This window comes from Equus przewalskii, chromosome 14 (genome assembly GCF_037783145.1).
Source record: "Equus przewalskii isolate Varuska chromosome 14, EquPr2, whole genome shotgun sequence".
Taxonomy (NCBI): domain Eukaryota; kingdom Metazoa; phylum Chordata; class Mammalia; order Perissodactyla; family Equidae; genus Equus; species Equus przewalskii.
Window position 1 is genome coordinate 51485894 of NC_091844.1, and position 24557 is coordinate 51510450.

Consider the following 24557-nt stretch of genomic DNA (forward strand, 5'->3'; position numbering starts at 1 on the left):
TTCAAAGCCCCAGAGGATCAGAGCCAGGCCTAGGGTAAAGGTGAACCAGAATGAAGACGCTGTGGGTCAGGGCTGGTGGCGCGTTACAGACTGCAGGCCCCACAGGGGCTCCCGGAGGCAGAGACCAGCACGGGCTCCGCAGGAGCTGGGCCTGGGCCTGGAGGGTGGGAAGAACTGGGTCCACAAAGAGGGCATGTCTGAGAGCGATGAAGTCTGAGCAAACTGAGCGGGCAAAGTGTATGTGCATGCACACAACTACCCCAGGTTGATGGAGGTCTGTTGGAGGGTGGGCACTGGTGGGACAAGATGCCTGGGAGGCCACTAGGAGGCCTGGGTCACCCCGAGCAGAGGCTCCTCGGCCCTGGCACTCACCGTCGGTGGCTTGCAGGCTGTAGGTGAGCCCCAGCGCCAGGTAGCCCTTGGAGAGGAACTCACCAGCTTCCTCCCCGAGGTCGATGACTATCGTGGCAAAGTGCTCCGCCTCCTCCAGCTGGAAAGAGGAGAGGCAAAGGTCACTGGGGAGGGAAGCTGCTCATAGTCGCCGGCCTAGGACACTCAGAACTGCAATTCCTCATGGGTGGGCAGCATGACCACAGAGGCCAGGTGGCTTGTCCAAGGCCACACAGCCACTGAGTGGGAGGATCAAAGCTGTTTCTTTGACCAGTGACTCCCTGGACCCCTTCCCCCACCGAGGGGCCTTATGTTCAAGGTCACAGGGCACTACCTCTCACAAAGCTTGCCCCAGGATCCCAGCTCCCTAACCTTTCCTCTGCTGAGAGCAGGGACCCAGGACTAGACCAGCCTCTTTCCTCATCTGGCCTCTGGAGGTACCTGTGTCTGTCCCTGCCCAGCTCAGCAGAGACAGGGAAGCTGGGATGCGGGTGCAGGCAGGGCTCTGGGCTTGGGCCTCGGGGACACCACCAACGCCGCAGATTGGGTAGGCTGCCACTCTGGCTCCCTCTGTGAGCTCGCTCCCTGACACAGGGAGCTCAAACTTTTCAGGGGAAAAAGGCCTCGGGCTGTTTTTGTACTGGGAGCAGGAGGGACTGGAAAGGGACCAGCTGGCGTGGGTCATGTGCACACATAGCATCATACACAACACGTGACACTAAGAGAAGGGCACACATAGGGCAGACCTCACGAGCCCTCTGGGGCACCCACAGCAGTCAGGCCTGTTGGGGAGGCAGAGCACAGCTGGGGGCCTCAGCCCTGCCCATCACAGCCCACAGGCCTCCAAGAAATGCCCTCTCCCTCCTACTGAACCCAGGAACGTCATCTGCCCACGTGCCTGGCGTGGCAGTATACTGGTTGTTCATGTCACCAAGCACAAAGATTGGACGCACACCACAGCAAGGAGGCTGACGCAAGCACACCCAAAGCCCCACTGCCACCCGGATGTCAAGGCCCCTTGTGTGGGGTGTTTCCCCCAGTAGAGGCCCACACAGTCAGCCAACTGGGGAGCTAAATTCAAGCCCAAGTTGGCTTCTGGCACCCAAGCCAGTGTGCCCCTGCCCAGGCCCACCCCACCCAGCATGAGAGGGGCACTCTGTGCATCTGCGGCCTGACCACGGGCTGCAGCTGGGGCACCAGTGGACTCTCCCTCCCTGGAATGTGGAGTTGAGATGCTGAGACAGAGGCCATCAGCCATGGGGAGGCGAGTTGGGCCGAGTCCCCAGTCTGGGCTCAGTGGTGGTGAGCACTGTGCAGGAAAAAGACTGAAGGAGCAGAGAACCGACTGAACAGAAAGGGAAAAAATAAAACCCAAGTACGGGAGAGGCAGAACGGTGAGCTGACAGCCCAAAGAGATGGCAGGAGGGGGCTGCATCCCTCTGTGGCCCGACCACCATCCCTGACAAATACTGGCCAAGGCAGTCCTCAGGCCCCTCATGGTCGAGCTCAAGCTGCTGGCCTGGGCAGCGGGCCACCTTCAGGTTGGTGGGCTGGTCACTGAAAGGACAAGGGTGTCTGGGGAGCGGGGCCTCTGACACCACAGGCCTGAGGACTTGGGGTTCGGGAGAGGTAGTGGCTCAGGAAACCCCACAGCTGCCTGCTGCCCAGCCTTGGCTGGCTGGCTGGGCCCAAGGCTGCAGATGCTAAAATCCATCTACTGGAGCACCTGGCCCAGCAGGACTTGGGAGGGCTGTGGGGGCCTGAAGTCAGAGCCAGGGTGAGAGGAAGGAGCTGGAGGACAAGCTCCCACACACAGGCTCCCATCCCGGGTCAGTGCTGACAGCCATGGGGCCTGGAGCAAGTCATTCAGTTTCTGGGCCTCAAAGGTCTTCATCTGCAGAATGGGGAGTTGGAGCCCCTGCTCCCACTGCTCCTCCCTGCAAAGCTCCACTGAGGCTTCCGAAGTACCAGGCTCGGTGCTGGGCCCAGCTTGGGATGCCCAGTGACAAGGGGGCAGGAAACCTGGGTGAACAGGCACAGAATCCCTGTGAGCTGACACAAAGGAGGGTGAGACCCCACAGGATGAGGTGGCTCTTAATTAAGGGTCCCTGTGTGGTGCTGGCAGGGGGTTACGGGAGCTCCAAGAAAGGGGCAGTCGTGTGGCTGGGGCTGTCCAAGAAGACCTCACAGCCGCAGGGGGGACAGGAGGCACCACGGGAGGGCAAGTGAGCAAACAGCACGTGTCCTCCCTCACACCCCACGCTGATGTGGCCCAACTCACACGCCGTCCTTAGGCGTCACCATTCAAACAGGGGCCAGCTTTTTTTATAAACCATCAAGTACAAGTTATAAAAAGAATCCAGAAACCTACACACTCTTCCCATGGCCATGTCCTTCTACTCAGCAAACGCCAGCTTCTACCTCCTGCAACCCATGTAGAAAGGGCGCCAGGAACAAGGCTCAGCAATTACTGGAAAGAGGGAAAAGTTACTCCCCAGTTCATACACGTTATATGCTAGATTAATAGATCTCACCATCTTTTAGCTTTAAAAAGTGAAAACACACATCCTTAGGTTGTCCAACTTGTGGTCCACTCTGATCCCCAGATCAGTAGCCTTCCTTGGCCAGTAATTGCCTGCCTTTGTCTATGTAATTTAAAATGATCTCTATGGATGGAATCAGGATTTGTCTCAAATAAAACTCATAAGGCTTTAATGTACCATTTTCCTACATGGCCAACACTATTTGGATTTCTAATACCTATCACAAAGCAGCTTTCTGCACATGAGTCAGTGCAGTGATTATGAAGGAAAAGAAATATTGTCAATTCTATTAAGTATGACAGTATACAATGCAATAACATACAGTACTACTATACATGGGTGCTCTAGCCACAAAAGGGAAAAATGCTGTCACAGCAAAAATAAAAACACTTCAAAACATGTATGTATTTTAAATATAAAATATTTTTAAAACAAAAAATATATATATATTAAAGGGGCTGGCCCAGTGGCGCAGCGGTTAAGTTCGCATGTTTTGCTTCAGCAGCCCAGGGTTCACCAGTTCGGATCCCAGGTGCAGACATGGCACTGCTTGGCAAGCCATGCTGTGGCAGGCATCCCACATATAAAGTAGAGGCAGATGGGCATGGATGTTAGCTCAGGGCCAGTCTTCCTTAGCAAAAAAAAAAAAAGAGGAGGATTGGCAGCGGATGTTAGCTCAGGGCTAATCTTCCTCCAAAAAAAAAAAAAAAGCAAGAAAACACTGTATATATAATGCACAGTTCCCCTTCATCCAAGACAAGAGTGGGAATCCTAAAGCCCTTGGGAATGTAGCTTTGCCACCTTGGGTCTAAAGGACTATAATCCCACCAAGTCCAGACTCAGCTCCACACCCATGAATAAGCTCTCCACACAGAGCAGGGCAGCCTAGTAGCTAAGAACACAACTTCTGGGGCCAGATTTCCTAGTCTCAAATCCTGGTTTGGCTACTTAGTAACTGTGACCTTGGGCACGTCACTCCACTTTGCTGTGCCTCAGTTCCCTCCTCTGTAAAATGGGTATAACAAGTGTCTGCCTCATAGGGCTGCTGGGAGGACCGAATGAGAGGAAGACATGGTGAATGCTCAGAGTGGTGTCTGAATAAATGTAAACTATTATTATTACTAGTTGCAATTTTATACCTGTAATTAGTTTAATTTTCCAGAATGTTTTTAAATCTCAGCCTAACAGGTGTGATAAGTGCCATGTGAGTCCCTCTCCCATAGCTACATGACCTCAATGACAAATTAAGAAGTGGCATCAAAGACCTTCTTGGAATCCAGAGGGGACACTATTAACCTGCCTTTTGTCTCTGGCCTGAGCCTTAGTTACAGAAAAGGAGTGAATCTACTCAAGGACACCCATGCAGACCACCATGCCGAGTTGGTCCAACTCTCTGACCCCGACCCATGGTCCAGGACACACATACAGGGAACCACTAAAGCGCCCTTGTCACAATGCGCACCCCCACCATGGGGAACACTCTCAGATATTTTCCAACCTAATCCCTGTTCGTCTATTTCATTTTTTTTTTTTCAAGAGTTCCATTTTACAACCCAGTGACGGGGCTTACTTGCAATCTGGAAACCAAATGGTTGGCTGAGCAGCCCAGAGCCTGCCCATCTATGAGCACCCTAGCCATCTTCTCCCTGCCTGCCACCTCATTTGCCCTTTCCAGTCCCCAGACACTTCCTCCTGTGGCCTCAAAAGTCAACAGTTGGTGGCTCTGTAGCTGTGGCTGCTGCTTCTGTAAGACTAGCTCAGGTTGCAGCAGGAGGCCCTCCCTGCTCATCAAAATACTTCTGGGGTGAGGGGTTTTCAAAGCTCTTCTCAACTGTTCCCCTCCCAGGGAGACACTGCTTTGAACACCTCCCTCACCTATGGCAGCCATGTTAACTGGCACAAAATTCAGACGGAGAGCCCCTCTCTCTCCCTCCCTTGCAATTCTAGAGCGATATATGCCCAACTGACCTTTCATGGCCCTGCAGCCACCTGATGGAGTAAGTGTTTCACAGCTGAAGGGTCTGAGGCACAGGGAAACTTGGGACCTATCCAAGGTCACCTGGCTAGTAAGTGGTAGAACTGAGTTTCCGACCCACATCTCCTGAGTCTACCTCTGGAACTTTCTAAGCTGCCTGATTCACAGCTGCTGTCTCTGGTTCTTCATTTTTCCCCTTTTTGACCCTTTGGGAAAAGGGTGCATTGAAGGGTATACAGTTTCGACCCTTTGCTTTTGCTGTCCATGAGTAAGGACAGTGTTCCCGTGACCTTACAAGTTCCTGCATCTCTCCAGTTTTCCTAATTTGGTTCCCACATAGACAGGCTTCTGGCCTGCACACTTTGCTCAGCTCGGGCTGCCTTCCACTTCAAGGGCTGTCTCATTCATCTTGCAGTGGGCCAAAGAGGTTGTCCCCCTGGAACCTTCGCCTCTTCCTCCCTGCCTGGGAACCAGAGAAAGGTCCTTTCTGAACCCAGAGCTCTGTTTAAAGAGAGTCTCCAGTTTCTCCTGAGTCCCTTCCCACAGGGCCCAGGACCTCTTATCTGCTCTACTGAGAAGGAACTTTTTTTCTCCTGGTAGCACTTTTCCTAATTTTCACAAGCTAGTGGCAGGACAGCTGGCATTCTTTCTTCCTTGCCTCATAAATACTTAATCCATCTGCCTGGCTCTGCCTACCCCCGAATCTGAAAAATGAAGGCAAAAACACAAAGCACATCCTTTCTGAGAGCATGCTATTTTGAAATGGCTGTCACAGGGACACCTGCCATCTACCAGGTACCTACAAAGTGCTAAGCAGGGACACTCCTCAGCTCTGGTGTTTGCAGCCACCCGTAACAGGAGATCTGATTGTTTCCAGGTTACAGATGAGGCACAGAGGGTAAATTACTCTCCCAAAGTCACCCGGCTGCTAAGTGCGTAGGCCAAGATTTGAACCCTGTCCTCTCTGCCTCCAAAGCCCGCTCTCTTCCTACTACCCCCCTCACGGGAAGAGGCCAAGACAGCATTTCCATTTCCCAACCTCCTCTCCTCTGTGTGTGACACACAGCGCACGTGCACACCCCCATCTCTTATCCTAGGAGAGGTTCAACTTTTTTAGTTAAATGAATTTTAAATAATTGTGTTTGGAGGGATATCAAAAAATATTTACATCTCTGGGGCTGGCCTGGTGGCGCAGTGGTTAAGTTCTGCTTCAGCGGCCCAGCGTTTGCCAGTTCAGATCCCGGGTGCAGACATGGCACCACTTGGCAAGCCATGCTGTGGCTGGTGTCCCACATATAAAGTAGAGGAAAATGGGCACAGATGTTAGCTCAGGGCCAGTCTTCCTCAGCAAAAAGAGGAGGATTGGCAGCAGATGTTAGCTCAGGGCTAATCTTCCTCAAAAAAAAAAAAAATTTACATCTCCTTTTCCTCCTGCCCTAAATAACTGGTTGGGAACCCTGGCAAGGTGCTGGCCAGGTGGAGGCAGGAAGCTACCACACACTTCCGTCACGGGTCAGAGCCTGGGACACCCTCCCCATGTAGAGGAGCTTCAGGCTAGGCTGGGGGCCAGTGTTCTCCCACCCGCTGCAAACTCCATGTCAGCCAGGACGTGACCCTGCAGGTCCCTTTGTCCAGCCCCTCCCTACTTACTCTCACCCAGGGACAACCTTGCTTTCAGACTCAGACCCAGCCTGGGGCATCCCACACTAGCTCTGGGCACAAGGACAGGATGTAGGGACAGCAGGTGCTCCACCTCTGGCACGAGGCCACCTAGTTCTGTTTCACCCAGCACAACTCGTTTTTCAAATGTCCTAGTTTCAGCCTCCCTTCCTACAACCTGGGCCAAATCATCCACCCCCAGATTTCTGTCCCCTGCTCCTGGGCTTGGCTGGGCAATGGCTGGGCTGCTGGAGGCTGACGTGAGCCAAGAGCTATGAAGGCAGGAGACGGAGGTGGCATCAGACGCCTTTTGGGATCTGTGCCTGTCCCAAGCACTAGCACCCCCCTGCCCGCCACAGTCAGACCCATTCTTCATGCTTGTGGCCTTGAGAACAGAGAGTGCCTGGCTTCCTTGGAGAACAGGCTGCCCTTGGCTACCCACAGCCTGTTCTCGGCCCAGCGCCAACCCAGGGAGCCAGAGAGAACCACCGAACCAGATGCAGGCCTCCCACACCCATCCCTTCCAGCCAGCTGGGGCTGGCGCCATTCTATAAGATATGGACAAACACCTACTGTGTGCAGGGTTCTTTGTGGGGGAGAGGGGCTCAGGGTGCAAGACATGGTAAGTGAAGAAGCTCCCCATCTAGTTGGGAAGACAAGTACCATATAAGGCAGTATTCGTTGCCGAGGGATTGTGCTCATTGGCAAGCAGACCTACCCAATCAGCACGAGGCATTAAAACTGTGCTGGGGTTTCAAGAAGGAAGAGAGTGCTCCTGCCTTCAAGAAACACACATACAACAAGAAATACAATGCAATGTGCTGCGCGTCCAAGGCAGGTGGAAACGGGGCTTTAGGGAGACGCAGAGGGCGAGGTTCCTGGTCAGGGAAGGCTGCCAGGAGCCCACCCCTTGGCCCTCCAGCGGGACCTCACTCTAGCCTGTACCCGATTTAAACCTTGGCTCCCAGCAGCCGCCAAACCCAAGTATGCTTCCCAGCTGAGCTTAAACAGCTCCCCCTTCTCCCCAATTCGGATGACAAGTCTGCGTGTTTAAGTTTCCTTTCGGGCTTTTCTATTTACGTTGTCATTGATTACTTTGCTCCTAACTCCTCTGATTTCAATTTGGACTGATTTGATCCTAATTTTATTACCATGTAATCTGAATGTGCAGAATTACTGTAATTATGCTGCTGAGGGAAACAGCTCCTCCACGGCGCGCAGACCTAAATTTAGGGCTTCTTGGCGAGGGCAGCCGTTGGCTGGGTGGACCCACAGCCGTCACAGAGCCGGCGGCCATTGGAAGCACAGACGCCCTCCCCTGCCTCACCCTTGGCGAGGTGGATATTTGGGGCTTCATCTTAGTGATGGGCTTGAGGTCCCTCTCAGGAGCCCCGGGAACACGCAGTGGTGTGAGCTGGGGGGCGGTGAGCCCACCCTCTTCTGCATCCTCTGGCTCACACCACCCTCTCTTGCATGTGCTCAGCCTGGGTGTCTCCTCTCTGCCAGTACCCACGTCCCACCCACATCCCAAAGGTACCCTCCCTCTAGGGTGCAAGATGCTAACAGTCTCCCTAAAAACACTTGGGGAACAAGAAGTTATCCTGCTAATCCTGGGCTGAGGAAAGCAAGCTGACAGAAGGGCCCGCTGCTGGCCCACTGGGATCCTTCCCAGACTTACAAGCCTAGTCCAAGGCCTCCTCCTCCAGGAAGCCTCCTTGACCCGTCCAGCCCTTTTCATATTTTGTATCATTTATACACATATGAAAAAGAGACTACTATTATTTCTACTTTACAAATGAGGAAACCGAGGCACAGCAAGATTATGTACCTCACTCAAAGCCACACAGGGGGGCGGGCAGTGAAACTCCTACCCCCCTCATCCCACTGCCTCTTCCAAATGCCTAGAGCGTGTTAGAGATCAGTCTTATAGAACATTGCACAAAGCCTGGGGCCAGCAGCCATGCGGGCACTGCAGACATGGGGTTCTGAGGACCAGCAAGTCAGAGGGGAAGGTGCTGTTTCCCTACCCTCCTCCTGCTGAGGAGTCAGTCCTCTCTGCAGCAGAGGGGACGAGGCCCACGGGGGTGCTGAGGCAGGGACCCAGGAGGGGGTCCTTGAGAGAGCTGGTGGGAAGGGTTAGAATACAGGGTCTCCCTTCCCAGGGCTGGACACTCAAGGAGGGGGGAGCGGCTGGAGGAGCTGGAGAGGCTGCTAATTCTGAAGCGCTTGCTGTATGCACCTGGTGCCTGGCACCTGCTGCCTTGGAACAAGCTGGACACACAACCGCAGGGGTAGGCAGGGGTGTCAGGACAACAGGAAGGGGAGGATGGTGTATGGCAGAAGCTTCCTCTTTGGGAGATGCTGGGCCCAGAGGCCACATGAAGGAACTGGGCCTATTTAGCCCGAAGAGAGGCGATATGGGTAGGGCTGACAGCCAACTCGTGGGAGAGAGGATGCACTGTTCTGTGCTGCTCAAGAGGGTGGAAATAGGACCACCCCTGACATCAGGAGGCTGATGTGGACCTGCGGAAGCCAGGCTGTCAGGAAGTGGGCTCCCAGTGAGAGGAGAACCCGTGCAGAGGCCCCTCCACGAGAGCCGCCCCCAGGCCTGGAGCAGCAGCCCAGCGGAGCCAGGGGGAGGGAGGTACCAAGGCAAGGCCTGGGGGTCTGGGCTCCCAGCCCAGTGCTCTTTTGCCACTCCATGCTGTTCATCTCCAGCGCTTCAGGAGCCTGCAGTAAAGCCATGGCTGTGGACAGGGCACACCTTGCGCTTTTCTCCTAACAGGTCAGCTGCCTCTGCTGGGCCCAAGGCAGGGACCTGGGGGCTGGAGCCCAGAGGAAGGAGGGGGCTGGCAGAAGAGGCCACCTTCCCATTCTGCTGAGAGCTGGTTCTGACCAGTCAGAATGGCACCTTGCAGGCCCTCATGTATTGGATGTTAGGGAGTCTGAAGCCCCCACAACGATGGATTGGCCCAGGTAACTCCGAGGTCTTGCCTACTACCCCACTGCTGGGCAGGTGGGGACACTTCTACGTTTGACTCCGCATTTGGCTCCCTGGAGACCACATTTCAAGGCAGAATCACAAACCCAACAGCAGCCTGGGTTGGGGACATGCTGTTGGAGACAGAGGCTGGAGTTTTCTCAGAAGCCTTTCTCCACACAGCTTCCCATGCTCCCCCACCCTATACACACTGCACGCACCCTCACATACAAAGCAAGACATGCACACCCCCAGCTCATGCCCCCTGCCACCACCCTCCTGCAGGAAGCCAGCAGGACCTGGGCCCTGCCCGCCTCTCCTCCTGCAGCTCACTCACCCAGTGCAGGGACCCGATGCAGACCTTGGCAGCCATCAGGGGCACAGTGGGGTCCGAGGGCCGCAGCTTCATGCACTCCCGCAGCAGCGACACGGCATAGGCTGACTGCGGAAGAAAGAAAGGCAACACCATTACTCGCAGCCCTGGGTCGTGACAGACTGGGCGCCTGGTGCCTACAATTGGGGGAGCTCCCTAACAGCCAGTCCTTGCTCTGCACTCCTTCCCTCCCAAGATCCAGGAAGAGGGCCTAGCAGCAGGAGCCCAGGTGGTGCTGGCAGGCAAGTCCCTCCCGGGCCTCAGTTTCCTTGTCTGGAGAATGGAGGCTGTGACCCTTGCCCAGAGGTGATGTGACAACAGCTAAGGTAACAACAGATGGAAGCTCTTCAAAGGGAATTCAAAGGCGAACCACAGAAATCTTAGAGGTAGAAGGGACTTTCCCAAACTTCTGAGTCAACACCTTTAGTTTACAGGTGACAAGACGAGGCCCAAATCACATGGGGACCATGTGGAGGAGGCTGGGCTAGTGGCAGGGGGTAGGCAGACGCAGAAAGGCTGGCAGAGAGGGAAGAGGAGAGAAGCTAAACTGGCAGAGTCTCCAGACAGGAATCTGGGGACGCCCTAAGGCTTCAGGGCTTCAGCCATGGAGACGGGGCCAGACTGGACCAGCTGAGGATGGCCAAGTATGGAGGGAGGGCCAGTATGGGAGAGCATCCAGAGCCAGGCAGGGACATTACCACTAACAATAAGAAGAAGAACACCAGCTAACACTTATCCAGATCATACTATGCTCCAGGCATTGGTGTAAGTCAGAGGTCAGCAAAACACAGCCCACAGGCCAAGTCCGGCCCTCTGCCTGCTTTTGTAAATAAAATTTTATTAGAACTCAGCCACGCCCATTCATGCTAGTATCGCCTATGGCTGCTTTCACGATGCAAAGGCAGTGTGGAGTAGTTCCCAGAGACTCTTTGCCCTGCAAAGTCAAAAATGTCTACTACCTGGCCCTTTACAGAAAGTCTGCCATTTTAAGTGCTTTATAAATATTAAATCATTTAATTTTTACAGCTTTCCTATAAGGTAGGCGCTATGTCTCTATTGAAAGAGAAAGTGAAACGCAGAGAAGTAAAGTAGCCTGTTCAAAGCCACACTGTCCATAGGCCACTCAGCTGGCGTTTGAACAGTTAGGCTCCAGGCTCGTAACCACTGCCTTATCCTGCCTCTGTGGTGACTACCTAGGTCAGAGAGGAGGCCTCTGTCTCCCTGATACACACACATATACACACAGACACACTCAGGGCTGGAACCTTCTGACTGAGTCCAGTGCTTTTCCACCAGCACGCACACTTCCATCCCCGTGTCACCTCCAGATAGGCAGGGGCGTGTGGGTGTAACCACGAGGATTCCCACAGGCCAGGCCCTACTGTGGCCGAGCTCCCCACCAGTAATGACCTCGCACCCTCCCCAGCACTCTGGTGGTACTACTGCGGAAATGGGGGCTCGGGAAGACAGCACACAGCACGGTGCGAGGGACCAGAAGACGCAGACCTGGGACCCCACTGGTCTGTGTCCACTCTGGGCCCCCTGCCTCTCTCTAGCTACCCCTCCTTTCTCTGCCAGCTAAGGAAGAGATTTTCTCCACCCAGCTGTGACAGACTTCCCTGGGCTCCGACTCAGACTTTCAGGCCAATTCCGGGGCTCTTAGCCAGGGCCTGCTCCGTGCCCAGGGCTGGGCTATAGGTTGTGGGGCCACTGCAAGAAGGGGAAGCAGCGGTGGCTGGAGCCTATCAGGTGCCACAGAAAGGCTGAGGAGAAAAGACAGACGCCACCCTCCCCCACAGCCTTCAGGAAACTAGAGGGTGTGAGACCAAGTCCTGGAGGGTGTCAGCAGGCCACCCGCTCCGGGAGACTGCACTGGGTGCCCACGTGAGCTGCAGCGAGGGAGGCTGCGTGAGGGGCTGCAAGGAGCTGCCGACCCCCCCAACTCCTCCTGAGACCCTCTCCTGTGAATGCCACTCCCAGCACCCCCACCACGGCCCCTCCGTCCACACATCCCAGCAAGCCTCGCGCCTCTCCTTGGCCTCCTTCCCTGGGCGGCTGACCTTTGCATCCTCGAAATACAGGCTTCTCTAACCCTGACCCTCTACGTCCCACCCCCACACAGACCACAAAACGCTGCTATTTAAGGAGCCATCTGAGGACTCCGCTGTTGGAGCAGCCGGCTCTTTTTTTTTGTCGTGCTGGTTACCTAGCAACACAGCCAATCCGCCTGTCTGCCGGGAGACCAAGAGAAAAAGCGCCCTAAATCATGCCGTGGGACTTCCTGCAGGCTGAGGTGCCGGATATATTTATACGGCCCAGCCTCACCTCCTGGAAGACCCCTTGGGCACAATCACAGGTACAGAACCCTGATTCCCACCTTAGGCTCTTGGCAAAGGTGACGTCTGGCCCCTCTTCCGAGGGCCGAGTGGGCCAACCATGCAGACTGACGTGGTGCGCAGGGTTCCCGAGGGGAGTGGACAATGAGCTTCGAGAACAACCTCCGGCACTGAATGCAGGGGTGGGTACAACCCAGTGTCTCCAGCCTATGGGGTCTCATGTGTGAAGAACTCACATATCGCCCTGCCTGTAAGTCCATTCTTGTGCCCTCCTCGCTCATCTGTGAAGGTGTTAAGCTGGAATGCCAGCTCCCCGGATCCTAGGATGTGCCAGGCTGTGTCTGGACCTCTCTGAGCCTGGCTACTTCTCAGTAAGGAGGCGGACGCCCCCCCGCCCCAAGCTAACGGGACCCCTTCTCCTGAGACTGGGGGACTTCCAGGAGCATTCCTAGAAACTAAAGCTAACTTCCATGTGTGATGCATTCTTCTGAGGAGGGGTCCCCAGCTTTCCTCATCTCCTCAAAAGGTCCACAACCCACAGAAGTGGGGAAGTCGCTGCCTGGCTCTGGGCCTCTCCTCCTGGTCCAAGCTCACTGTTACTAGACTAGAGGCACTTTCTCCGTTTCCAGGAGGCAGGAAGAAGCTGTCACATGCCACTGTGAGCTGTCTGCCTGGGCTCTATGGAAGCTCCAGCCCCACCCTCTCCCCTCCCCTGGCCTCACCTTATCTCTGTTTTGAACTCTCCCTGAGCCTTGACAGGACTGCTGAGCACAGAGCCAGGATTCACCATATCAGAATTTCAGGATGCTCCAGGATGCTCCGGGAGGTGGGCAATGTGATGGGAGAGGGGGAAGAGGTTTGGGAAGACAAATGCTCTGCAGGCCGAGGGGTCAGGAAGGCTCCTCACTTGAGTCTTGGCTGTACTCCCCTTGGCCCTTCCCACCTGCCAGGCTGCAGCACCTGCTCTCCCTCCCTGGCCGCCCCGCTCCGCCCCCCCCCCCCCCCCCCCTTAGGATGGGCCAGCATGCTCTCCATTCCTGGAGGAGGCTCCAGCAAGCCTATGAGGGCCCTCCGCGGAGAGACCAGAAATGGCAGGTGGTACAGATGGGCGGGGGGCGGGGGAGGAATTCCCTCAGCCCCACGAAAGGGCTCTGGGTGTTTACAGCTCTTGGAACGATCTGCAAACTCATGCCACCTTATTTCCTGCATTCACGGCATTCTCAGCCTCAACACCTTCGGCACCCAGCTCCGGAAAGGGTTTCCTTTCATGCCAACGCTTAAAATAGAGGCTTATGTAAGTGTAATTCTCATCTGAGGAAAAACCAGGGGGTGCTTGGACAGGGCTTGGTGGGTGGAAGCAGATGCAGTCTGGCGACCCGGGATAAGGTCAGCCCCCGCTCTGCGTGGAGTCTCTCCTGCCCGAGCCCACCACCGTGTCCACCACGCAGTTGTTCCTCCAAACTCCCCTGGGGGAGCTGCTGCTCCGCTGCCCCCAACCCCTTCCTCCGGACTCACGGGCAGGTCCCTTCCTGATACCACACTCGGTAGGCAGGACGCGAGCTACAGCCCAGCGGAAACAGTGTTCTCGCCTGGAACCCACGTCCCATCCCTGTCTCGTGTAATTCACCCAGAGAAACGCTACAAGGCCCCATGTGCGCACACATACTCAGAAAAGGCTCATCACCCTTGCACACTGGCACACTCGTAACTCACACATGGATGCTGGATTCACACAGGGGTCTGTGCGTGATCCTCTTGTGCCCTTACTGTCCTGGAGGTGAAAATCAGCTGCTGGGCAACATTTCTGAACCAATCCCCCCGCCCTCCCCTCACCTCCAGAGGGATTAGAGGAGAGCAGAGCCCCCTGAGGGTAGGTGTGCAACCTCCAGCACACCCAGGGCCTTACCTTCCCACACGCCACCATGGAGAGGGCCACTTGGTACCAAAGGTGGAATTCTCCGAACGCAAACTTCATGGCTCGCTCCAGGCACTGAGGAGAGGGAGGTGGTCAGCACTTCCCCGCCAGGGGTCCCACCCTGGTCTTCCCACCCCCAGCCCAGCCCAGCCCCTTCCAGGGTAACCACTGCCCAAGTCACTTTGCACAGGAGGCTGTAGGAGGCCCGGACTACTTGGTTCCCGTCGGAAAACTCCAGGGCTAACATGTCCCTGCCAATGGCATGCTGTGTGACCCTGTGCAAGTCTCCCACCCTCTCTGGCCCTGGATTCCCACCTCCATAACATGCGAGTGATCTCACGGGTGATGGTGAAAAGCGAATGAAATGAGATTTTCGAACGTGCTTTCAAAGTGTGGACATCCAATAAAAAGAATAGCAGTGACATTCATCCTTATTGTGCAAGGCCCTGTTCTCACCTTTTTACATGTATTAACTCATTTACTCCTCTCAATGACCCCTTGAGGTGTATTCTCTCATCAGCCCCATTTCTCAGATGAAGAGGCTGAGGCTGAATGACTTGCCAAAGTCACAGGGCCTGTAAGTGGCAGATGAGGCTGACGGCAGGGCCCACGGAGAGGATGCCGCCCAAACCTAGAGGCTTTTCTTCGTTCTCTTGTTCTCTACCACCACTGAGGACATCGCCTGCCCCAGAGCCTGTCCAGTCCTGGGCAACCCCGCATGTGTGGCCAGGAGTCACTCTGTGGCCATGGTCAGGCAGGGTTGGGAACAGAGGGGAGGGACCAGATGGCACGCACATTCAGAGCTCAGTGGCGTGGGTTCACGCGCTGGCTCAGCAGCACTTCCTGTGCCATCTCGGGCAAAAACCTCCTCTCTGGGCCTCACCTTTCTCGTTGGTAAACGTGAGAGATTACTGCTTATCCCTCCCACGTTAAGGAAGGTCTCCTCTGAGACAGCACCGTGCATGGTGCCTGGTGCGAGCAGGGGCTTGGCAGATGTCACTGTCCCTCCCCTCAGGAGCCCTCCTAAACACATGGAAAGAGCATGTACTGCCAAGAGGCCCAAATCCCATCACAAGGGCCCCAAATGTGTGTGCCCACGTGCACTGTGGCAGGGGGCAGGAGAGAGGGGCAGCTCAGGACCCGTGGTCCCCCCAGTCAGAGAGGCACACCCCCAGGCACAGCCCACAAAGCGTTGCCCCAGCAGGGTTGGCCCAATAGAAATGGGGGTGTCTGTCGGCCGGGCGGGAGGGGTCCCAGCTCCCAACATACACCCAGCTCAGAACCCTGCCAGAAGAGGGAGTCACAAAACGCCAGTGTTATCCCTGGGAGAAACTGAGGGTGGGTAATTTTCCTCTTGTGCTTCTCTATACAATGCCATGTGTTCTTTCAAAAGAAAAACACATAAAAATATTAGTAAAACCAGAAAACGCCCTGCCAGTGAAGGGCAGCACTGGAGGTGGAGCAGTCCCAAGGCCAGCCTCCCAGGAAATGGGCTCAATCCCCAGGTAGAGGCAGGGATGGGACAGTGAGGACAACTGGTGGCTCCATCTGATTTCCTCTGTGCGCCACCCGACTCCTGGGTGGGTGGGCCGGCCGTACCTCAGAGAGCATGACGTACTGCCCCCTCCTGCCCAGCGTGATGCTCAGGAGGTCGTAGATGGCCGCTGCGTTCTGCAGGCTCACTGCCCGGTCCTCTGCCTGCTCCGGCGCCCGGCTCAGCACCACATCCCGAGTAGCCTGTGGGGGACGTGGTTTGGGAAAGAGTGAGGACAGAAATAAGCAGGTGTCTGTGCCCACAGTGCCCCTGCCTTGCAGGCCCAGCAAGTGTCACCCTTCCGCTGCTGATCCACACTCCCAGAGACAGCCAGAGCCTTTCCCATCCCTACAAACGCCTTCTCAAGAAAGAAAACCCTCCACCCTTAGCTCAGCTTGCGGTAAGCGAGCAGTGGTAAGGACTCAAGCTCCAGGTGGTCAATATTTTATTCTGCAAAATTTCAAACCCGCAGGAACGTTGCAATAGGACCATAGCAGTACACCCAATTGTTAACATTTATCACATCTGCTTTGTCTCTCTACAATATATAATAATAATAATAATGTCAGGGCAACATGACCCTTCACCCCTAAATACCAGAGGACATTCTTTTCATAACCACAACAGAAATGCCAAATTCAGTGACTGTAACACTATTACTGTCACCTAACACCAGTTCATATTCAGATTCTGCCACCTGTCCCACTGATGGCCTTTCTAGTAGTTTACTTTTTCTCATCCCGGGATCCAATCCAGGATCATGCCTTGCATCCAGGTGCCATGTCTCTTTAGTCTCCTTTCATCCAGCAGAGGCCCTCAGCCTCTGTCAGGACAGCGGTGTTTTTGAGGAATACTGGCCAGCTGTTTTGTGGAACCGCTCCTTGTGTGTTTGTGACTGTCCACTCACAGAAGAGATCAGGGGCTTGACTCATGGGAGGGGAGCTCAGGCTGTGGCCCCTCGGTGCCCTCTTCTTTTCCTCTGCGGGTCCCCCAAGTCCCTCTGATGAGGACCCCCCATATCTCCTTCCCATCACCCCTGTGTCCAGCCCAGACCCTATCCTTGACTCACTCCAGTCACAGAACTCTCCTCTCTGTCCTCCCCAAGGAATCTCCCAACACTGGAGGCCTCTGTGCTCAGCGTCCAGCATCCGGGAGTTCAGTAGCTCAGAGTTGCCAGGTGGCTGCTCAGGAAGGGGAAGGGCGAGGGAAACCGTGCTTCAGGAGAGGCGATTCTGTGCAATCTGAAGCGGGGAGCTCTGTACCACCAAGCCTGGAATCTCACCCTCAGGGATTTGGGACCCTCTCGTTCCGTGGCCTGTACCATGCAGTCCTAGTCCCCGCCCCCAACCCCTGTACACTCATACCCTGGGGACAGAGCTCAGGCTTGGGAGTAGCTGACCAGGAGTCAGGACACAGGGGCCTCTGAGCTGAGCAGTAACAGGGCAGGGACGGGGTTGGGGATGCACTGGGATCCCCATCTCCCCCTCACCCACACACTCTCTCAGGGCTGTGCCTGAGATGAAGCAAAGCTGGGTTCTGGCCAGATGCTCCTGCTGGCTGCTCCAGCATCCTCTCCTCTCCCATCTCATCTCCCCTCTGCCAAAGGGGTCTCTTCCCAGCATCCTCCTCCCTGTGTAGTGGGGTCTGAACCTCTCCATGTGTTGGGACTCGCCTTCTTCTACTTCCCCACACAGGACCTCAGAGCCAAGAACTCGGCCTTCCCGAGAGTAAAATGGAGTGCTGGCCCTGTAATCCCACATCTCACTGGTCAGATCCAGACAATCCTTTCCGTCTACAGATGGTTCTCTCATCTCCCCTCTGGACAGGACTACTACCCCTCCTCCAGGTCAGGAGAAGAGGTTTCCAAGGGCAAGTAGCTGCAGAGGCAGGAGCCCAGTGGCCTCCACTGTAAGCTCTGGATGTGTCCTGCGTGCGAGCCTGAAGCGCATTTCCACAGAGGCTTCTGGAAGCCAGAATGCCTAAGACCCAAGGAAGTGACTCACCCATGGGGGCATTTCAGGCAGTAAGGCGGCAGTGGCCAGGCATGTCCTGACAGCTGCCTCTCCAGCCACAATAGGCCAGGGCTGCCCACCACCCCCACAGACATGGACCAGCCCCTGGAGAGGGGCCTGGGGATGCCAGGAGATCCCCAGAAATGCTGAGCACTGGTGCCAGAATGGTAAACAAGAGTCGGCTAGGAACTCCAAAGGGTTAAGGAAGAGGAGTGGAGAAGGAAAGTGCCAGAGAAATCCCCCTCCTTCCTGGTGAAATCCACCCACACAGGCACCAACAGGAAGAGAGAAGAGATTCTAAGGAGAGGCATGGCAGGAGCTATTTCACTGAGCTGAATGGGGACACAAAACTGGCTCTGCGCCTGGCCATGTACCTCCCCACTCCTCTACCTCCAGCAACTCCCCAGCTCCCCATGCCCAGGGTAGGGCCTGGAGAGGTGCCTCCACTGGCAGCAATGGGGGCATGGGCCAGGGAGGTTACTGACACCTACGGCAGCAGTACACAAGGCGTAGACTGAGCGAAATCTGACCCAGAATTCTGGTAGGAGAAGGTCCTGATGGAAACCGGGGCAGGCAGCCTGCAGGGGTGGCTTTCCTGTGGGGTGTGGGCAGAAGCTTGGCTGGGCACATGCAGGATCTGGAGACCCGCCCATGCAGACCAGTCTCATTCAGGGGCTGGTGAGCAGCAAGCTGTCACCACAGGCCTCAGCATGGGTTGGCCTGTCCTCGATGTGTAGCCCCTGCCAGACCCCAACTCCCAACCCCCTCCCAGACTGCCCAGGATAATGTCTAAACTCCTTTCTGAGGCTGCAAAACCAGCCTCTTGACCATGAGGCCCTGCCCTCGTGGCTAGCTTCTCCTCCTCACCAGCTCCCAAGTCCTCCCCTGGCCACACTGGACGCCCTGCAGCTCCCTGTCCCCACCCTGGCCTGTCTTCATTCCCTGTCAACTTGGATGCCTTCTGGCTCCTCTGTGAAGCCAGGAATCTGTCCCTTCAGTGCTGTCTCTGACTTATCTCGCCAGGCGAGGGAGGGTTCCCATCGTCCTCTCCCAACACCGGGGACACACTCTGGCCCCCCGAAGCCCAACGGGTTCACCAGTTCTTGGACAGTGACGTGTCTCGCTCGACTCTAGACTCCCAGCCCTAGCACAGGCTCACACACAGCGCTCTCCCTGGTCCTTGTCTGTAGAACAAGTAACACACGAGAGAGATTTCCGGGCCTGGTGTGGAAACTGCCTCCTGTCGTCCTAGACTTTGACCTTTAAGAGAACAGTATCTCTGAACTTGTGCCCGGTGTGAGGGAGGGGTGGATTTCCAGCACTGGGCGTGCAGGAGGTCAAAGAACAGGAATGGAGGAGAGGATGACAGCAGCATCTCGGGGCCTGGGGACCGAGCTTCCCCAGTCAGCAGACAGCAGGGAGCATCTTCTCAGGGGTCCTCAGGACTTGACACCTGTGCCGAGAGGGAAGCGTGGTTCCCCAAAGGAGAGCCAAAAGCAGAAGTTTGCCCAGTGGTTGCTATGGCTTTGGGGCAGGGCTGCTGTGACATGCTCCGGGGCTGGCTGGGCAACACCTAAGTACGCAACCATGGTAACAGGGTGGGGTGGAGGGGGAAATGAGGCAGAAAGAAGGAAGTCTTGGGGGTTGGTGACAGGGTAGGAATTCATGTGCAGCTCAGGGGCCAGAGCAAGCCTCAGAGGACAGGGCCTCAGACACCCTGAGGCTTCAAGTCCCTCCTCAGGGCACGCCAGCTGTCCTGCTCGCCCTCCCTGGGCTCATCTCCCTTAGGCCACACAGTGCTCCCAGCTCCATCAGCTGCCTGCCCTGAACTAGTCCCAGCCACACTCTTTCTCTTCCACCATTTAAACGGTCTCACTAGGAAGTCCTCCAGATCAAGTGCAGTGACAGATATGCAGGCACCTATGACCCTTAAAACAACGTACAGACACTAAATATCCTTCTCACCACCATATTCCTTACTAGTCTTGGAATCATGGCAGGATACTCTCCCCTGATTTCTCCCCGCCATAACCTCCAGGCCCACCGCCAGGCCTCCCACCTCTGGGGCGCAGGGCTCTTGTCTAATCCACACATTTAGTCCCAGGCCCAGCTCGGCAGTTGTCCGGGCTCCCAGCCTTGGCCCCTCTGGCTGTCCTCCCAGTGGCAGCCTCCCCCAGACCAAAGGACGTTCACCCCAGGCCTCTCGCAGGTCAGAAGGGGGAAAAGCCAAAGAAACATGCTCCTCTCCATCCCCCTCATCCAACAGCTCATGACTGCCTGCAGGACGCAGTCGGGGTCTTTGGACAAGCATCCCTGAAGCAAACACAGGGCCTTAGGAAAAGGGCCGCAAGGGAATCTCCATTTCCCCAGGCGGGCCAGCCCGTTCGAGACCAAAGGCAGGCCGACTCTTGCTCAAATAGACGTCCCTTAGGTGTGTGCCATGCATTTCAGGAGCTGAATTCTCACTGCCATCATCTCATCTGGCCTCACAGTGACCCCAGGGAGGGGCAGGATGAAACCACTGACACCCCCTTTGCAGATGGGGAAACTGGGCCCCCTGAAGGTGAACTAACTTGTGCTAGGTCCCTGGGAGTTAAGGCTGAGCCTCCGACGGCCAGTCCCGGGCGGCTGCGCTCCTGCTGCCTCGTGGGCCTCCTCCATCAGCCCCAGTTCCGACCCTCTGCTGACTGCAGGGCCTCGGCCGGCACTCAACTTCACTCCCACCCAGCCCTGTTTCTCCTCTCTAATCCTGGACACACACAGGGTAAGAGATGGAAACGAAACTAACTCGAGGGGCACTTGGTCAGTGGCATTTCATAGTTCTCACAATGACCTTCTCACACACTGTTGTCCTATTTTACAGATGAGAAGACTGAGCGAGGCCTATGGAGGCCAGGTAGGCTCCCTAAGGCATACAAATGGGGGGTTGGGACCCAGAGCAGAACTTAGACATTCTGCCTTCACTCCTTGCCTCTTCCCTTGCCTCCAGGTGCCTCCAAGGAAGTGTCCTGTAGCCTTGTCCGTGCCATCAGAGGCCCTGGGATGGCTCTGCTTGTGGAAGAACCAAAGAAAAACACAGGCTGGGCTTCCCCATCAGGCCCAGGTGCTGTTCTTCTGCAGAGAATCAGCTTCCTGGGCAATGAGTCCAGGGCCCCGCTCAGCTCTGCCCTCAGACAGACCGTCTCCACCCACCAGGGACCCAGTCTCAAGGCCTGCCGCAGACCTTCCACAACAACCACCCTGCAAAGGAGTCTCCTGGCAGCATCCGCGCCTGGCGCTTCCCCTCCCTGGAGGATGCTGTCATGTTCCGCTCGTGCTGTCGTCCTCCACCAGCAGACATAATTACCACCGCTCTCGGGCTGCCAGTCCACAGAGCCAAGAAATAACAGGCTCCGTGACATGTCCCAGCCAGCCAGCCAGCCAGCGACCCAGGCCGGGCCCACGCCAGCCCCCGCTCTCCTGCCCCGTCGGGCTCCTGCGGCAAATATCACAGCTCCTCCTGCCAGCCGGGGGAGAGGCTGTCCCACCTCCGCCGAACCGAGCGTCCTCAGCCGGCAGCGTTCTCAGACCCTTTACCATCGCAGCACAGCAGAGCAAGGCCTTGTGTTAGAACTACCCAGGTGCCAAACGCTGGAACTAGCTGTGCTCATCTGCCAAGACCCAAATAGAATCTAGCCCAGGAAGCACTTTTTTTTTTTAACCGACTGGTATCCTCAAACCAATTTTTCTACCAACCAGATCCAAACCTAAATGTTTTCTAAAATGACCGAGTCAGAACCAAGTATTTACCAGGATGAAATGAACACGTGCTGAACATCCACAATGTACCAGGCACCTTCATGTTCGTTTTCTCACTTAATCTGCCCAAACCCTGCAAGAGAGGCCTTATTAGCCCCATTTTACAGGTGAGAAAACTGAGGATCAGGGAGGTGAGAAACTCGCTCAGGCCGCACAGGACGTGAATGGCCAATTCAAGATTCAAACTGCCGGGTGCCTGCCATTGGGTATGGCACAAAGTCAGTTTATTAACCTGCAGGGACCCAGTACCCAGAGGCTCCCCAACCCACCTGACCCTAGCTCACCCCAGGCCTCAGTGCCTTCCAGTTCCCATGAGCCTGACACCAGCAGCAACTTCTCCCCCAGCTGAGTGAAACAGGGACCCAAGGATTCGGTTTGCTGTAGCACATATTTTCATGTCCCAGATTGGTATTTTAGAAATGGCCAACATTCCCGTAGCTTCTGGTTCCCCAAGTGTTTGAGAAAATCAGCCTGGTTTTGATACATGGTTCTTCCAAAAACTAGAATATGCATTTGGGGTTCAGCAGATCGAGGTAATTCCTTCTGATTTGGGGACCAGGATTTCCTAGAGTCCCTGGATACCTACTCCACTAGGCAGGAGTCCCCCTGGGACAGGGGCTAAGATTGAATCACTCACCACTATCTCCAGTGCTATCGGAGCTGCTCAAACAACACTGGATGGATGGACAGATGGTTAGATGGGCGGGTGGGTAGCTGGATGGATTTTAAAACGCCCTTTTGGCTCCAAAACTCAAAACTGGGTCCAAAACACAAATCTTCAACCAGTTATAGTTCATATCCCTTGCATTTCTGTGAAAGCATGTGTAAGGTTTCTATTTCCCTCTAGAAAGACAAAGACTCCCCCATTCATTCTCGTCACTCAGTCAGCCGGTAACAAAAACCATATCCAACATACATCCCCACACCCAGACCCCATGCGGGCTACTCTGCTGAGTTCCAAACCACAAAATAGGGGCTGACGTGCCTAGGAAACCTGTAAACACCATTCCTGGAGCAGCTGCTCTGGCGATCCTGGAAGTGGAGAGCTATGATGATTATGCTCCTGGGCCGGCTGTGCTGGAATAGCTTTTCCTGAAGCATAATGAATTCTGCAGGTCTTAGGGGAACCCAAGCAACAGCCATGGCCGCCAGCTGCTATTCTAGAGGTTTCTCCTTATCATCTGCAGCCAAACCCAGCCAACATCAAAGGGAGATGAGGAAAACCCCGCAGATAACAGAGGCCAGGCTGAGCCTCAAGGTTCAGCTGGCGGGGTCAGAGCAGGAGCCTGGGAAGCTGGCACAGTGGCGCCCACACCTGATGAAGAATGTGACCCGCAGAGAAGGAGGGTGTGAAACAAGGGCAAGCGAGAAGTCAGAGGTGGTCTGGTCACTGAGAAACTGCTCTGAGCCACAGCGGCTAGACCCAGGTGGAAAGCTAAGTCCAACGCCAACGCTCTCCTCCAAATTCCTGAAGTTTCTAAATGTGTGACAGGCTGGGTGTGAGCAAGAGGAAACAAGCCAGCCAGTCCTGGAAGAGTGCCTCCTCCCAGCGACAGTGTCCCGGCGTCTGAGCACTTCCTCTGCTCTGCATGCTACAGGGAATTCCCAGGACACTGCCTGGCCAGCTGGCCTGGACCCCCCTACTCTCCTGGGCAGGTCAGACAGCCACACAAAAGGGAAAGAGCTGCTTGAAAGGAAACCACATATTCAGGAAAATTCACCTTGGCTCCAAGTGTGGACCACCTTTTAGAAAAAGGCCATTCTCCACCTTGAGATATAGGGCAGCTTGAGGGTTGGGGCAAGGGCCTGAGGGGAGAACAATCTTAATGGAAAGGTATCTGAACTCTGGTCCTGGGCACCCAGGTCAAGCAGAGGCTAGAGAAAATGGCTTGGGGAGACGAGCCCCGCCTCTATCCCTGCCAAGGAGAAAAATGATGACCATTCTCATACTGATAGGCATGTCCCTGTTTACAAAGCCCATCCCGAGCCCAGTCTCATCTGATCCTCAAAATTAGCCCCTTCCCCCTTTTACAGATGAGAAAACCGAGAATCAAAGCAGATGGTAAGTGTAGAATCAGGACTGCGACCCAGGCTCTCAGGGTCCATGGCCGGTGTATTGCAAGCTACCTGGGGAGATGGACGTGATTCAAATCATGGCTGCAAGGATTATTAGTGTGTGACCTTGACCAAGACATGTACCTGTCCTGGACCTTACTTTTCTCATCTGTGAGATGGGAACATAGTATTAGACTGAACCATATGAAACTGTTATTTTTCACATGGCTCAACATAATGCCACTTACATGAGATAATCAGCTTGGAACCTGGCAGAGAAAGGATCTAAGAAACGTTCCTGTTTTCACCCTTTTACCTCTCACCTGTGGACCTCACTGTAACCCTAAGCACAGGAAGGTGACAATAATGACCTGTGTTTCCTGAGACAGGTGACTTTAGCACAGTCTCACCAGAGGTTGTAGGTGGTAAGATGACCAAGTGAGGTGTGTGTAGGGCCAGGGAGGGGGTATGGTCTACGTTGAGGTGCCGTAATTAGAAACTGAGGTTCAGTCTGTGGTCAGAATGAGGGCCCTTTTTCTGTGAAAAGCACACTGTGAAAAAGCACATTGCTTCCTATGAGTCAGATCTGGCACTTGTCCACACTGGGCTAACCAGCTAAATGTCCCCTCCCCAAAGCAAACACCTCCCCCTCACAAGCACACACTTGCACACCTTTCAGGACCACACCCTGGCCGGTTTGCACTCGGGATCCAACTGTCCACGCCCCTTCACGGGAGCTCTTGAATCCGAATGGACCAGGCCTGGCTGAGGAAGGACACAATCTCCCGCCCCCAGCCCGGCGTCCCTCCTCCTGTCTCCCTGGCAGGGGACCTGCTGAGCCAGAGGTAACCCACTGACCAAAGTTCTCTAAACAAGCCCTGGCATCACATGGTCCTAAGTGTCCAAAGGAATACTCATTTCCAGTTATTCACGGACCCAACTCATGGGGTCTTGGTTTCTTAACCTTCACTTCCACACACTGCTCCC

The 24557-nt window shown here is 55.3% G+C and overlaps 1 protein-coding gene across 5 annotated transcripts in view; it reads right to left on the bottom strand.

The window, feature by feature from the left end:
* Positions 1 to 24557, bottom strand: part of TTC7A (tetratricopeptide repeat domain 7A) — a 121354-nt gene that overhangs the window by 47757 nt on the left and 49040 nt on the right. For all 5 annotated transcript variants that reach the window (XM_070572746.1, XM_070572748.1, XM_070572747.1 and 2 more), the window contains 4 exons: positions 15771 to 15908; positions 14163 to 14246; positions 9885 to 9989; positions 373 to 490 (listed from right to left, as the gene is read on the bottom strand). In XM_070572746.1, coding sequence (XP_070428847.1) covers positions 373 to 490; positions 9885 to 9989; positions 14163 to 14246; positions 15771 to 15908 — 445 coding nt within the window. The remainder of the gene's footprint in view (positions 1 to 372; positions 491 to 9884; positions 9990 to 14162; positions 14247 to 15770; positions 15909 to 24557) is intronic.